Here is a 14,318-nt window from a genome sequence, read left to right on the forward strand (position 1 = left end):
CCTCTAAATCTCTGATCCCTGCCGTTTTTCCTTGATCTCTGACGCGTGACCCTGATCCCTGATGTTTGACCCTAATCCCTGATGCTCTCGCTTAATTTTCTGTTTCTGTTTGAAGTACCTGATGTTTGATGGTGACAGTGGCGGGTCGTCTCCCTCACACAACGACCAGGAGAACACGGTGAGCTGCTGCTTGTGCTGTTCCTGCTGCTGTTTGTGCTGCTGCTGCTGTTGCATGTGCTGCTGCTGCTTCTGCTGCTGCTGCTGCTGCTGCTGTTTGTGCTGCTGCTGCTTGTGCTGCTGCTGCTGCTGATTGTGCTACTGCTGCTGCTGCTTGTGCTGCTGCCGCTGCATGTGCTGCTGATGCTTGTGGTGCTGCTGCTAGTGGTGGTGGTGCTGCTGCATGTGCTGCTGCTGCTGCTTGTGGTGGTGCTGCTGCTGCTTGTGGTGCTACTGCTGCTTGTGCTACTGCTGCTTGTGCTGCTGCTGCTTGTGGTGCTACTGCTGCTTGTGTTGCTGCTGCTCTCTGTCATGACCTCTCCCTCATCCGCCAGTTCGATACCCACACACCGCGTGTAAACTTTGTCTGGGAGTCCGTGTCTAATGACCGTACTTTGCTTGTGAGGAAACAAGTTACAGAGCAAGCTTTTACCGGGACAACTTTTCGCCCTGCCTAGAGCGACGTCCCAGTTCGGAAAGCTGTACCGATGAAAGCTTGCTCCTCAACATATCTTTTCTTCAATATAGCCAGCAGAGGTACGCTCATGGTATCCAGTACCTGGCTTCCTCTCTCACTGATTACTTTTGCCTGTAGTAGGGTATGCCTGTCTGTCTTTTGCTTTTGTTTGCTGCTTGCTTGCTTACTGCTGTCTAACTTAAAACTGTACTCAACTATTGGTGGCTATGGAGGTCGTGCCATAGCTCCTGAGCCCCTGTATGCCATGTCATGTGCTGATCTATGTTTGTCATCTCTCGGGAGGCATGTAAGTGTTGCTTACTGTGGGTATGTCTGGCTGTCTCATAATGCATGTTGCTGTCAGTTCCCTCCTGTCTTCTCTTCATGGCTAAATTCTCAGGATCTATGTTCGTGCACGCCCTTCCTTTATTCTGTTGTCCATCCCTTTATTTATCCATTCTTCGCTAGTATCCCTTTAGTTCATTTGTGATGTTATATCTCAGTTGTCTCTGCTTTCCAATTATTTCTTTTTATTAGTGTCTCTGGGTGAACATTGGCTATGTTTATGTAGCTGAGTCTGTCTCGTTAAGACGTGATGTTAATGGTTTTGAAAACCCACAAGATGAAGAATGAGACATCTGTCCAATATTTGGGAATCTTTATTGAGGAAACGTTTCCCCAGCCAGTGACCTTTTCAGTCCAATACAAGAAGTCACTGGCTGGCGAAACGTTTCTTCAGTAAGGATTCCCAGATGTTTCACAACTGTCTCATTTTTTATCTCATTAAGGCGTCGATGTCACATTATTTATACAATTTTTTGTCCGGCTTTATTCTTTTCTTCTTCGCCTGTTAGGCTCCCATGCTTTATCATTATTGTCCGTAATTTTATCAACATTAATACCATCATTATTTATGGTTGTTCTTGTGAAAGAAGAGAGAAATTTGTAGGTTTCAGTTATACCAATAAGGTTCAGTTTCAAACATTCACCTCATTTTTCTATGTCATGTCGCAGCTTAAATACCCTGCATTCATAGTCAGTAATTTATTTTAAATGCAAAGATGAATGATACGACTAGGTGGTATTGGGGGGTAGGGAGTACGAGTGACCTGGGGGATGTCAGGGGATGCCAGGAGATGCCAGACGCAGACTCTGCCACAGTGCCAGTGTTTATTCCAGTCTACTATGTCACAACTTTGGCTGTGTTCAATCATTCTCAACTATTAATCGATTTTTTTTTTATTTTTCCTTCCGTTCAGTAAGAATCAAATATTTGTTTGTGTGTATGTAATTTCGCTTTAAGATAACCTAATCCAAGATAACATGCATAAGGAAATCAGATAAATTCCGTAAAAATAGAAAAATCGTCGTGTTATTTATGGGACAAGTTCGGCATCCACCAGGTCAGGAGCTCCTGGCCCTCACTGTTCCACTCGTCGTCTTCATAACACTGTGAGTTACATGATCCTCAGTACCTTCTCTGGTGGGCACTGAGAGCATGTGTCATGTGTAATGAGGATCTCTCTCGGCTGCAGGTGTTGCGCAGGAAGAAGAAGCGACGATGTCTAATGGCGCAGATGCAGCAGCGCCAGGCGGCCAACATGCGCGAGAGGAAGCGCATGCAGAGTATCAACGACGCATTTGAGGGCCTGCGTGCGCACATCCCCACACTCCCATACGAAAAACGTCTGTCCAAGGTGCGTAGAGCGGCAGGGAAGGATTTGTGTCACATTCAGCATCCCTGTAACAGCATGACACACCTCGCGTTACAGGTCCGTGACAAGGACCAAAGGACAGAGGAGCAAAGATAGCACCAGGAAGTACTAACATTCATCACATATTCTTTATTATACTTGATTTTTCAGTGGCACCATTTTATTGTTCTTTAACTAGGCAGGTATTGGAAGAAAAGAAATGTAAGTATATATCTATTTCTAGGAGAGGATATATGGCATTTGCAGAACCACATATTTAAAAAAAAATGGCATTATCGCAATATGTAACAAAGCTTATTGCTTATCAGTATTGCAAATTACTATTGTAGCAAAACCGGGTACGTAAATATTAAGCCTCATACAAAATGGATATGTTATTGAAAGATATGTTTCATTAACACTGTATTCCTATACACAAATAACCCGCACATAGGAGAGAGGAGTTTATGACGGCGTTTCGGTCCGACTTGGACCATTTACAAAGTCCAAGTCTGACCGAAACGTCGTCGTAAGCTCCTTTCTCCTATGTGCAGGTTATTTGTTTATTCTTCCAGTCAGGATATTGTGCCTTTGTGTTAACTATATTCCTGTATTATTTATATCACGATTCTTGTAGTCTGCGCTTGCTATACTAATGCAACTGTAGTCTGTGCTGTTTTTTTCTGTGAAAATTTGCGCAGAAATGAGCCCGTATTTAAGCTATTCGCGCGCCGAGATTCAAAGATAAGAAGGGCCAAACCATACCATGGGTGGGGTTAAAACCCGCGATCAGAGAGTCACAAAACTCCAGACCGTCGCGTTAGCCACTGGACCAGCTACCACCCGTGGTATGGTTTGTTTGCAATCGAGTCATTACGATTTCATAACAAGGGCAAATTCTGCTGTACGATCATTTGGAATGTCTTGTGGTGTTGGCTGAGCAGTGTGTCATTCCGGTACCAACAACATTGAGAACAAAAAGGCACAATATCATGACTGGAACAATACACAAATAATCCGCACACTGGAGAAACAAGCTTATGACGACATTTCGGTCCGACTGGGACCATTCACAGGTCACAGTGTGACTTGTGAATGGTCCAATGTGCGACTTATTCGTGCATCATCAATATAATGAGAACTCGTTTGTTGCGGTTTAGCATCTCAATGGTATGATATCAGAAGCAACTTGATACGCATCTTGGAAAGTTTGTTTATGGTTAAATAACTATTGTAGAAGCCACACTACCTTATGGCAGGTCCTTTACTTACCCTGTGGGGGTATTACGGTCTCTGCTGCCAGTGGCCTACTGGATGCTTCTTGCTCCCACCGGATGGTCTTGACATCAAACTCAATCCAAACCTGTGCTTTGGTCTTGCGTGGTGTGCCCTTGTTTCCCCTTGCCTGGAAACCGAGCAGGTCACTGGAGGTACGACCTGCAGGTGGGCAACACGCAACAATGGTGGGTTGGAGAACCATTTTGATCCTGTATCTGCCATTTAGCGATATGATGGGTACTTTTAGTCCTAGGGGCTTTTTATTTTCGCAAACTGGCAAGCCTTACCATGTTGAACACGAGGGATAGTGGACGGGGAATGGAGAGCTGAAGAAAATCGTTATTGAAGATTGAGACACTTATGCAGCATATGGGAATCTTTATTCAGGAAACGTTTCGCCACACAGTGGCTTCATCAGTCCAATACAAAGAGGAAGGCGTAAGGAGAGGAGGAGTATGAGCTAATCAGTCCCTCAGCCTGGAGTCGATGTGTTCAGTCCATCTTGTAGAATGTACAGCATAGGGCCGTAGACGTGGCTTATATACTGTAGTGAGGTGAGGTGAAGCAGGCACGTCGCGTTAGCCACTGGACCAGCTAGTCATAATAAGATTCATCCAACTAGATATAGTTGGACTTGAGCTAGAGTTCGTCACGGCCACGCTAGCTGGAGATTCGTCTGTAAAAACTTGCATTTGTGGTCACAGTGGCGCCTATGCTAACCTTCCTATGGTGTAGAAATATACCTAGTTGGACGAATCTTATTGTGGCTAGCTGGTCCAGTGGCTAACGCGACGGTCTTGGGTTTTGAGACTCTCTGATCGCGGGTTCTATCCCCGCCCGTGGTATGGTTTGTTTGCAATCGTGTCATTACGATTTCGTGAGTCGTGTTGCTTGCTGGAAGTCTAAGCCCCTCGCACACAAAACCTTCTTTATCCCCTCCCTTCACCCTTTCCTAGGACGACCTCTACCCCTTCCTTCCTTCCACTACAGATTTACACACTCTCCAAGTCATTCTAATTTGTTCCAACCTCTTTAAATGTCCGAACCATCTCAGCAAGCCCTCCTCAGCCCTCTGGATAATACTTTTAGAAACCCTGCACCTCCTTCTAATCTCCAGGCTACGGATTCTCTGCATTATATTCACATCACACATTGCCCTCAGACACGACATCTCTACTGCCTCCAGCCTTCTCTTTGTTGCAACATTCACCACCCATGCTTCATACCCATATAACAGCGTTGGTACCACTATACTCTCATACATTCCCCCTCTTTGCTTCCACTAATAACGTTCTTTGTCTCCACTGACTCCTCAGTGCACCACTCACCTTTTTCCCTCATCAATCCTATGATTCACCTCGCCTTTCGTAGACCCATCTGCTGACAAGTCCACTTCCAAATATCTGAATACATACACTTCCTCCATACTCCCTCCCTCTAATCTGATATCTAATCTTTAATTACCTATTTTTTTTTTTATCCTCATCCCCTTGCTCTTTCCTATGTTCACTTTTAACTTCCTTCTTTTACATACTTATTCAAATTCGTCTACCAACCTCTGCATCTTCCCTTCAGAATCTCCCAAAACCACTGTCATCAGCAAAAAGCAACTATGACAACTCTGTGTTTTCGAACTGTGCTGGGGCTCATCCTGTCTGTTTCAGTCATATCCCGTATTCCTTAAGGGATGTGAAATTCGCCTACTGAAGGAAAAAGAGTAGGGCGTGTCGTACTGCCACGCCAGGGAACAACTTCGCAGATCTTATCCTCTGCATGACTTTCTGACTTCTCTTGCCTTCAGTACACAATGATTTTGAAGGGTTTTCCTTTGAACCTCCAGTTTCAGATTCCGCACAACCTAAGCAATCTGTTCTTTCTGCTCTTTTGGTGAAAGACATGGAGGTTAACATGGGGCTATTCTCTTCTCCTAAGTCTTCTACAGTTCTCCAAGATTCCATTAGTTTCTCTCTTTCTCAGTTCATGCCTTCTGTAAACTGCTCATGCACCTCTCCAGAACTTTGTAAAATTCCTTTCTTCCCATTGAATTTTTAAAGTTCTCTTTCTGCTACTAATGTGAGAAATAAGTTCACACTGTTGCAAATATTTCTTTGTTAGTGTATGTATGACTTAAGTTGGTCGTTGGTCGTTTCAAAACCACGTCTTCGAGACCGATGAACTCATTACATCGTCTTTACATCTATTCTTCTTCTGCTGCCACTTCTGTATTCGACTGAAGATGCCTACTGTGTAGGCGAAACGTTTAGGAATAAAGATACGTAAGTGTTGCACATGTTTCTTACTTATCTTCTGGGTAGAATAACACGTAGTCTTCTTTACCTAATTATCCTAATATTTTTCTCTCCAAAACTCAGGAATCCAGCACTGACTCCGAAGATCATTTCTTCCTCAGCATTATTTATATCCCGCTTTTCGATCTAATGTTTTTAAGCTTGTGTACTGTGCAAAATCATTTTTTTTTTGTTTATGCCAACAGCATTTGGTGTTCCCAGGCGGTAACAACTGGAATGTCATTATCTATTGCTAGCTCCTCTTCCACCACCAAATCATGTATTTATTGGCTGTATTCTGTCAGTTCAACAGTAGAGTAGTGTTTTCAGATCTTATAAATATGCAAGTTCCAGTTGGAACTTTCCTGTTGGAAATCATACAGCGCCTTTCACAACAATAATAAGAAATATAGTGACCTGTCATTTTCCTACATCAAATGTTCTCCTTGTTAAAAAAAATATCACGTAACCTCTGCCAGTATTTCTCTGATTCCTTACAGCAACTCAGTAGCATCATCCTTTGATCAAGCCAGACAAGGTCGTATATACACGGAGAGGTGTATATTTCTGGGTATGAACTAACAGTATGCTCGCACTTCAATTCCAATTTTAGGGATTAAGGTATTCATAAAGGTGCACTCAATGACTTTCCTGGAGTCAATGACTTTCCTGGAGTTGACAGACTTCACAAATAATCTTCACAAATAATCTTGAAGCATGACTTAAGAAATCGTAATGACACGATTGCAAATAAACCATACCCCCGGCCGGGGGTATGGTTTAATCTTGAAGCACTTGCCTCCCACCACTGAGTTTCCCTTTTCTCTGCACTAGCTCCGCTTCAACTGTTCTTGTGTTAAGGAATCTCTTATTTGTATACCGACTCTTCGTGAGAGATGTTGATGATCAACTCAGCACTTGTAATTTACTTAGGAAGAAAGGTATTAAAATTTTAAATCAAGGAACTAATAATATTTATAGATGCAGAGGACAGGTTAACCTGTCCTCCTCGTCTATATATACACGGAGTGAGGGAGGGAGTGTGGGAGGCAGGGAGCAATATACTATACTGACTCACTCTTTTGTGTTGGTGTAAATGGTCCAAGTCGGACAGAAACGTCGTCGTAAGCTCCTCTCTCCTATGTGCAGGTTATTTGTGTATTGTTCCAGTCACGGTATTGTGCCTTTGTGTTCTTCATAACTGAAGGCTTACTCAACCCTGTAAGATCTTAGGTAAGTAATAACAAGGCTCCTCCGTAGGAAAAGTAAGAGAAAAAATAACAAAAACTTACAAAGATAAACACTATTATAAGAATTCCTACGAAAAGTGTAAAACAATTAAACATGAGAATTAATCCTATTTGAAAGAAAAATGAAATATAAAAATGATAATGGAATTGAAAGCTAATTTGTGCAAATGTAAATGTATAAGGGCGTGTCGATGTTGACACAGCGCGTTGTACAAACTGAAGCCGTTGTTGAAGATGAAAGGGGAGGTCACATTATTATTGTTATTATTATTATTATTATCAAGGGGGAAGCGCTAAATCCGATTATACAGCGCCTGAGGGGGGGGGGATGTGGAAGGTATTCAGGTTTAATTCAGGGAACTGGCGAACAGATCCAATTCTCTAGATCAAGAGCCCAGCATCAAGGAACCTTCCTTGAGGGGATGGGGGGTTCAGAGGTGTTCGTGATTCCAAAGACGATTTCCACAGTTAGGTGAATCTGTTTCCAATCACCACGTTTATCATCCCAGTTTGGAAGACGTGAATAGCTCGCCCAGGCACCAGGAACACTGGCGTAGTTACACTGGGTGTGTAGCTGGCTAGGGTGACCAGTTACAAGTGATAAGGGGGCGGTTGGATCGTAGGTATGTGCGGTTGGCTCAATAGATCTTTGCCAGATCCCTGCTGTCCTTTTCTTCACCTCACTCGTGTCAGATGACCCACGTTGATAGTTCAAGGCTATAAACAGAGATTAAGTAGTTACAACCTGCTCGCTAAATCACTCACACGATAGGCGTACAACCTTTAAAAGAAATGGTGAGGATTAAAAAAAATGACGTTAAATTTACAGCAAGGCAGGAATTAACACAAGTGCACAGCCTTAAATAAGAGTGAAATTCTTAAGACAAATAAAGAAATAAAATATTACAAGAGTGAAACGCATACTTACAGGTTTGATTGAAGCAGCTAGTCAAGTGATTTCTCCACTGGTTGGAGAGTCACACATCACCTCCCACCGGGTGAAAAGATGGGGGTTGGGGATAGCGGGAGCTAGACACTCCACGTGCCATACATCACCATACATTCATAATTTCCATACTCCTATATTGAGCTTTTCCCTCACAATAACTAATGTTATTGTCAGTGTTCCAGCAGTTAATCTAAACTGAGAGGGACTACATTTACATATCCTGTTAACTAGTCTATGTCACGCATTTTTAAATATAATATTCTAATTTTGCGAAAGGGCAGATGCAAACTGGATAGAAAACGAGAGGCTGGATAACCATCGTCTTCGAAACATAAGATAGCAAGACGATGATACTCTTCAAGGCATTTACGATCTCTGGACTGGAATATTAGTGAACACTTCAGACGAAATTATTGAAATGGAGAATGTACAGATAACTTTCGTTGGTAGTATTAGATCATTCAGGCACCTAAATCATTGGGAGCGTGTAAAATGTCTTAATCTATACTCCGTGGAACACTTGCGAGAATGATACATTGTAATTTATACTTACACACTGAAATTACTCCTTATGAGAGCAGGAAGCTCCAGAAATGGTACAAAATAGCCCCAATAAAATGCTGGTAATGCAACGAATAAGAGACTGATTAATAAGTGTAAAGGATCTAAGTTTTTACTTGTCATTCCATCGAGTATAAGAGGAATTACTTAACAAAAACTTAGCTGTTTTCAGGCGGAAACTTGATAAGTTCCTCGAATCAGTTTCTGATCATCCAGGTTGTGCCTCCAATGTACTGTACTGTTAGCACTAACTTCCTGAGTAATTATATCATTCAGTAGGCCAGGTCTGGAGCCGGTGTCTTCACGCTTTCTGATGCAAAGATGTCTTCACGTTCCCTGATGCACAAATGTCTTTATTCTCCATCATTGAGCGTGAAGATGTCTTCACGCTCTTTGATGGACAGGTATCTTCACGCTCTCTGAGTTGTCGATATCTCCTCACGTTCTTGATATGCAAAAGTCATCTAACCACACTCTAATTCGCAGATGTCTCCTCCTCCTATCTTTGACGCACACATTCATGCTATTTTTGATGTGCGCAGATTTCGTTTCAATCCTGACTTGTGTCAGGAGTTATTTGTCCAATTTCCTGAAAAGATAAACTACCAACATCCATCACCACCTGTACTTAACTCCCACACATTCCTCAGGTGGACACTCTGCGTCTGGCGATCGGTTACATCAGTTTCCTGGCGGAGCTGGTGGCGAGCGACCGTGCGCCTGACCCTCACCTCCACCCACCCAACCACAACGACGCCAACAGGAAGGTCATTGTACGCAGCTCCAGAAGTAAGTGAGAGAGAGAGAACGAGAGGTCTCAAGGGCACGAGAGGTCTAGAGAGAAATAGAAGACACACATGTACATGGAAGTATATGCTAAGGTAAGGTAGGAGAAGACACTGGAGTCCATAATGAGGTTATCTGCCGAGAAGGACGATTTACTTCTATCATGATTTAAGAGTATTAACAATTATTTAGAAAATTAAGGTAAGGATAGAAAAGCAGAAGTCTTTTGGTCTCTCGTCTTAACTGTCCAGAGCATTGTTGACTCATTTGAAAGGTATTATTACCTCTAGACGCTGTCCACGAACCACACAGATTTTTCAAATCCTTTCCTTGAATTGCTCCTGAAGAAGTATGTACTACGCGAAAGGCTTAGAGCAACTTCGTTCTCTTCCCCCCCCTCTTACCCTCGGGTTTATTGTGAACTAGTAATCACTTGTTTAGATATTTGTGAGTGAGCTTCGGCAGACGGTTCTACTAGAGATGAGGTGAACCATAGAACTGATGAAAGGAAAAAATGTGGGTAGTGTATTGAGACATCTGTAGAGACAAAGAATTTTATCCCTGGAGGCAAAAAGGGGAATGTACCAAAGTAAAGTGGTACCAACACTGTTGTAAGGGTGTGAGGTATGGGTTTTGAAAATACCAACGAGAATAAGTAAGTAAGTAAGTAAGTAAGTAAGTTTATTCAGGTAAACACAAATACAGTTACATAGAATTATCATACATAGCAGCATATGTGTAGGGAACCTAGGATAACCCAAAAAAGTCAGACAGAGTGACTTATTTCCATTGGGGTCCTTTTACCTTATTATTATAGTATAAAGGTTATAATATTTTCTTATTATTCTACAATGAAGATAACATCTTATTATCATACTAAAAAGACTATCTGCTACACCAAGGTCATTAAGACTATCTACAATACGAGGGTCATTACAAGGAATAAGGTAAAATTTACACGTATGTTAGCTAAAAAATAGAAAATCATTCCCCTCCCTTTCTGTAGCTACATTCATCAGACACCTTTTGGCACTCTTCTTGAACTGGTTCACGCTATGACTGGCTTTGACATGTGCGGGTAGTCTGTTCCATTCCTTTATTGCTGTACAATAAAAGGTGTTTGAAGCCTGGCCACTGACTGTGGGTACTACAAAGTTGTGCTCTCTCCCCCTAGTACTATGATTGCTTTGGTTCCCAACCTTGACAAAACTGACAGCAAGATATTCTGGACATTGTTTGTGAGCAATTTTATAAACATGATTTAGCTTCAGTTGTTTTACTCTGTCTTCAACATTTAGCATATCCAACTGCTGTAATTCATCCTGGCCTACATGTTCTCTTGGTCCCAGCCCCAGGATGAATCTTACGATTTTGTTCTGGGTGGTTTGCAGTCTATCTTTCAGTTTTTTTGTCAAGGCAGAGTACCAAGAAGAGCAAGCGTAATCCATATGGCATTGTATAAGGGCTAGACATAGGGTCCTGCGAGCCTCAGTAGGTAGACACTGTGCTTGTCTATACAGGAACTTCAGTTTGGCATTCGCTTTCTTTACTACACTGTTCCCTATCAATTCTCCTGACATGCATGGGTCAAAGGGGATTCCCAAATATTTTACTGATGAAACCAAAGTGATGGGCTCCCCATTACATTGAACATTAAAATTATTTACCCTTCTCAGTTTATGTTTCGTGCCAAAGAGAATGGCTTCAGTTTTCCCTAGGTGTAATGATAGTTTGTTGTCTACTAACCATTTGCTGCAGGACTCCAGTTCCAGTGATAAAACATTAGCAATATCTTGTGGGTCTTTACCTGACACTAACAGAGCACTGTCATCTGCATACAGTAGGAGTTTGCACTTGACACTGATAGGCATATCATTGACATAACATAAGAATAATAAGGGACCCAGAATACTACCTTGGGGAACTCCACATGTTATCGGCAGGGGTTCTGATTCTGTTTTGTTGATTTTGACTATTTGTCTCCTGTTGCTAAGGTAGGACTTAAACCAGTCTACAGAACCTATACCAATAGCTTGAAGTTTATTACATAATATATTGTGGTTGACAGTATCGAAGGCCTTTTGCAGGTCTAAGGTTACCATGCCTATGAGGTTCCCCTTTGACATTTCAGTTCTCAGGTAATCCATCAGATTAATAAGGGAGGTGTCGGTTGAGTAGGATCTTCTAAAGCCCGATTGATAGCTATGGAGAATGTTGTTGTCATTAAGGTACTTAACTACTTGAGAATACACCGCCCTCTCTAGAATTTTAGATATTATACTGAGTATACTAACAGGCCTATAGTTGCTTACATCAGACCTACTATTTTTCTTGAAGATAGGAGTGACTCTGGCCTCCTTGAACCCCTCTGGTACTGTATTAGTGGTGATTGATAGATTTATTATGTGAGCAATAGGGATTGACAGTTCAGAAGCACCATCTTTTAGGAACTTAGACGGGATGTTATCAGGGCCTGTGCTCTTAGTTGGGTTTAACCTGCTTAGTTCTTTTTGAATAAAGTCATGAGATACACTTACTAGTTGACAACTGTTTGGGGTTACCCCTTTATTGGTATAGTATGTTTGAAACTTATCAGAGTCTGTGTTAAAGGTATTTGATGCAGCTGGTAGTTTACTTACTAGTGTTGATGCAACAGATGTGTAGTAGGAATTAAAGCAATTTGCCACCTTAGATGTTTCGTGGCATACCTCATTATCGATAGTGAGTACTATGTTAGACCTATCTACTGGCTTATGGCTATACCCCAACTGTTTTAGTTGTTGCCAGAGCTTTCTGGGGTTATGCTTATACTCTTCAATTTTTGAGCAGTAGTGCTTTGCCTTTGCTCCTTTTATAAGTCTCTGTACTCTGTTCCTCACCCTTTGGAATTCATTTAGTGCTGCAATATCCTGTCTGTTTGCTTTAAATCTTTTTAGCAGCTGGTCTCTGAATTTCATATTATCTAATATCTCAGTATTCATCCAGGGTTCAGTTCTTCGTTTAATCCTAACCTCTTTAACTGGTGCAATATTATCAAGGATGGTAGTGAACATTGTTTTGAATTTTTCCCAGGCATCGTTTACGTCCGTGCAACTTGTTATCTCTGTCCAGTCACAATTGTGTAGCCTATTTACCAGTGTTTCTTTACTGTAGTTTCTAGTTGACCTCATTTTTATTGTCCTGTGTAGGCCTATCCTATCCCTAGTTATTTTCCTGGTGCAGTAAATGATGAAATGATCACTAAGACCTGTGGTAATGACGCCTGACTGACTAATGTTCTCAGAGCGGTTACAAAGTATGTGGTCAATTAGGGTGGCTGAGAACTGTGTGATCCGGGTTGGAGTATTAATAAGTTGAGTGTAACTATTTAATCCTAGAATTTGCTTATACCTTTTGCATAGCCCGTTATTTTGCTGCTGAAAACAGATATTGAAGTCGCCCAGTATTATTGTCTCGCAATTGTTTTCAACTCCGGACAAGACTCTGGAAAAGTCTTCTAAGAACTGGTCCTGGGTAGGAGGGCGGTAACTAGTTCCTACTAAGATGGGTTTGGTCTTAGGAAGCAGCACTTCAAACCATAGAATCTCCAGTTTATTGTTATTTAAATCAGGTCTTGGGTTGTAAGCTAAGTCATTTCTAATGTAGGCACATACTCCACCACCCTTTCTGTTCCTATCTAAGCGTTTTATATTGTAACCATCTATTTTGACCTCGTCGTCAGTCACCGTATCATCCAACCAAGATTCAGAGATGGTTATAACTGCCGCCCTAATTTTGTTAGCTAGAATCCTAATCTCTGCCAATTTAGGAAGAAGTGATCTTGCATTGACATGAATAAAGTGAAGGCCTGTTTTCATAAAACAATCATAATCATCAATATATGGTAATGGGTCATTTGTATTAAAATTTGGTAAATCAATGTCATCACTGCTAAAGGGTAACTGTGCCAAAGTGCATTTGTTACACACAAAATGAATTCTGGCACCGTTGCTATAATTGTACATACATCCATCATGCACCCACCCCTTACACATTTTACATAAGGTGCCTTTTCTGTTTTTCATGCGTACTTTAGTACAGTGTATGCACCTGTTTGGTAGTGTTTGAGATAATAATGGCTGTATTGTCTCACACTGACCTATGTATGCATTACATATGGAGTTAAGGTTATCATTCCTAGCTACTAGACCGTCATTATTGCCGTCATTTATCTGTCTGTTTTGCCTCTGCACAATAGTTTGAGGTCCTGGATTAATTTGGATATCACCACTTAAGAGCGCTACAATAAGAGCTGTGTGCCACTGTTTCTGTTTAGGTATGCGGTGTTGCCATACCTTGCGGCGATAGTGAGGTTTACTTTTCTGGTAGGATGGCAACTGTTGGGCTTTTACTGTCCAGGGCGCTGTTACTCCATTCACCTTTTCCAACCCCCATGACTGATTTCTTTCTTCATGGAATTGAAGAAGAAATATAAATATAATTATGCCAGCTTGTACCCCCCTAATGCCTGCCATTTTCACTCTTCGCTCTTTTACTCATATACAATAATATTTATTTCTCTTTTCCAGTCCCTAGTACACTTAGTATCTGCTTTAGCAATCACCACTGCATTACTAGTAAAATTTCCTCTTCAGAAACCATCTTCACTGCTCACTTTTCCCTTAACTTCACAACACCCTTACATTTAACCCCTTATTCACCCTCCCCTACCCACCTCACTTCACAGTCTGGCTTCACCAATTAACTTCTAACTCCTTTCCATTCTGGTAGACCAGAAAGGTTTAATCCATGGTTTTATCCTTCCAAATCCCCCTCAATTCCATTTATCGGGGGTTGTGT

At 41.7% G+C, this 14,318-nt stretch overlaps 1 protein-coding gene across 5 annotated transcripts in view; it reads left to right on the forward strand.

The window, feature by feature from the left end:
- Window positions 1–14,318, forward strand: part of Fer1 (48 related 1) — a 69,575-nt gene that overhangs the window by 45,040 nt on the left and 10,217 nt on the right. For all 5 annotated transcript variants that reach the window (XM_070087408.1, XM_070087406.1, XM_070087407.1 and 2 more), the window contains exons 4-6: window positions 116–178; window positions 2,209–2,370; window positions 9,344–9,482. In XM_070087408.1, coding sequence (XP_069943509.1) covers window positions 116–178; window positions 2,209–2,370; window positions 9,344–9,482 — 364 coding nt within the window. The remainder of the gene's footprint in view (window positions 1–115; window positions 179–2,208; window positions 2,371–9,343; window positions 9,483–14,318) is intronic.

This window comes from Cherax quadricarinatus, chromosome 21 (genome assembly GCF_038502225.1).
Source record: "Cherax quadricarinatus isolate ZL_2023a chromosome 21, ASM3850222v1, whole genome shotgun sequence".
In the NCBI taxonomy this organism is placed as follows: domain Eukaryota; kingdom Metazoa; phylum Arthropoda; class Malacostraca; order Decapoda; family Parastacidae; genus Cherax; species Cherax quadricarinatus.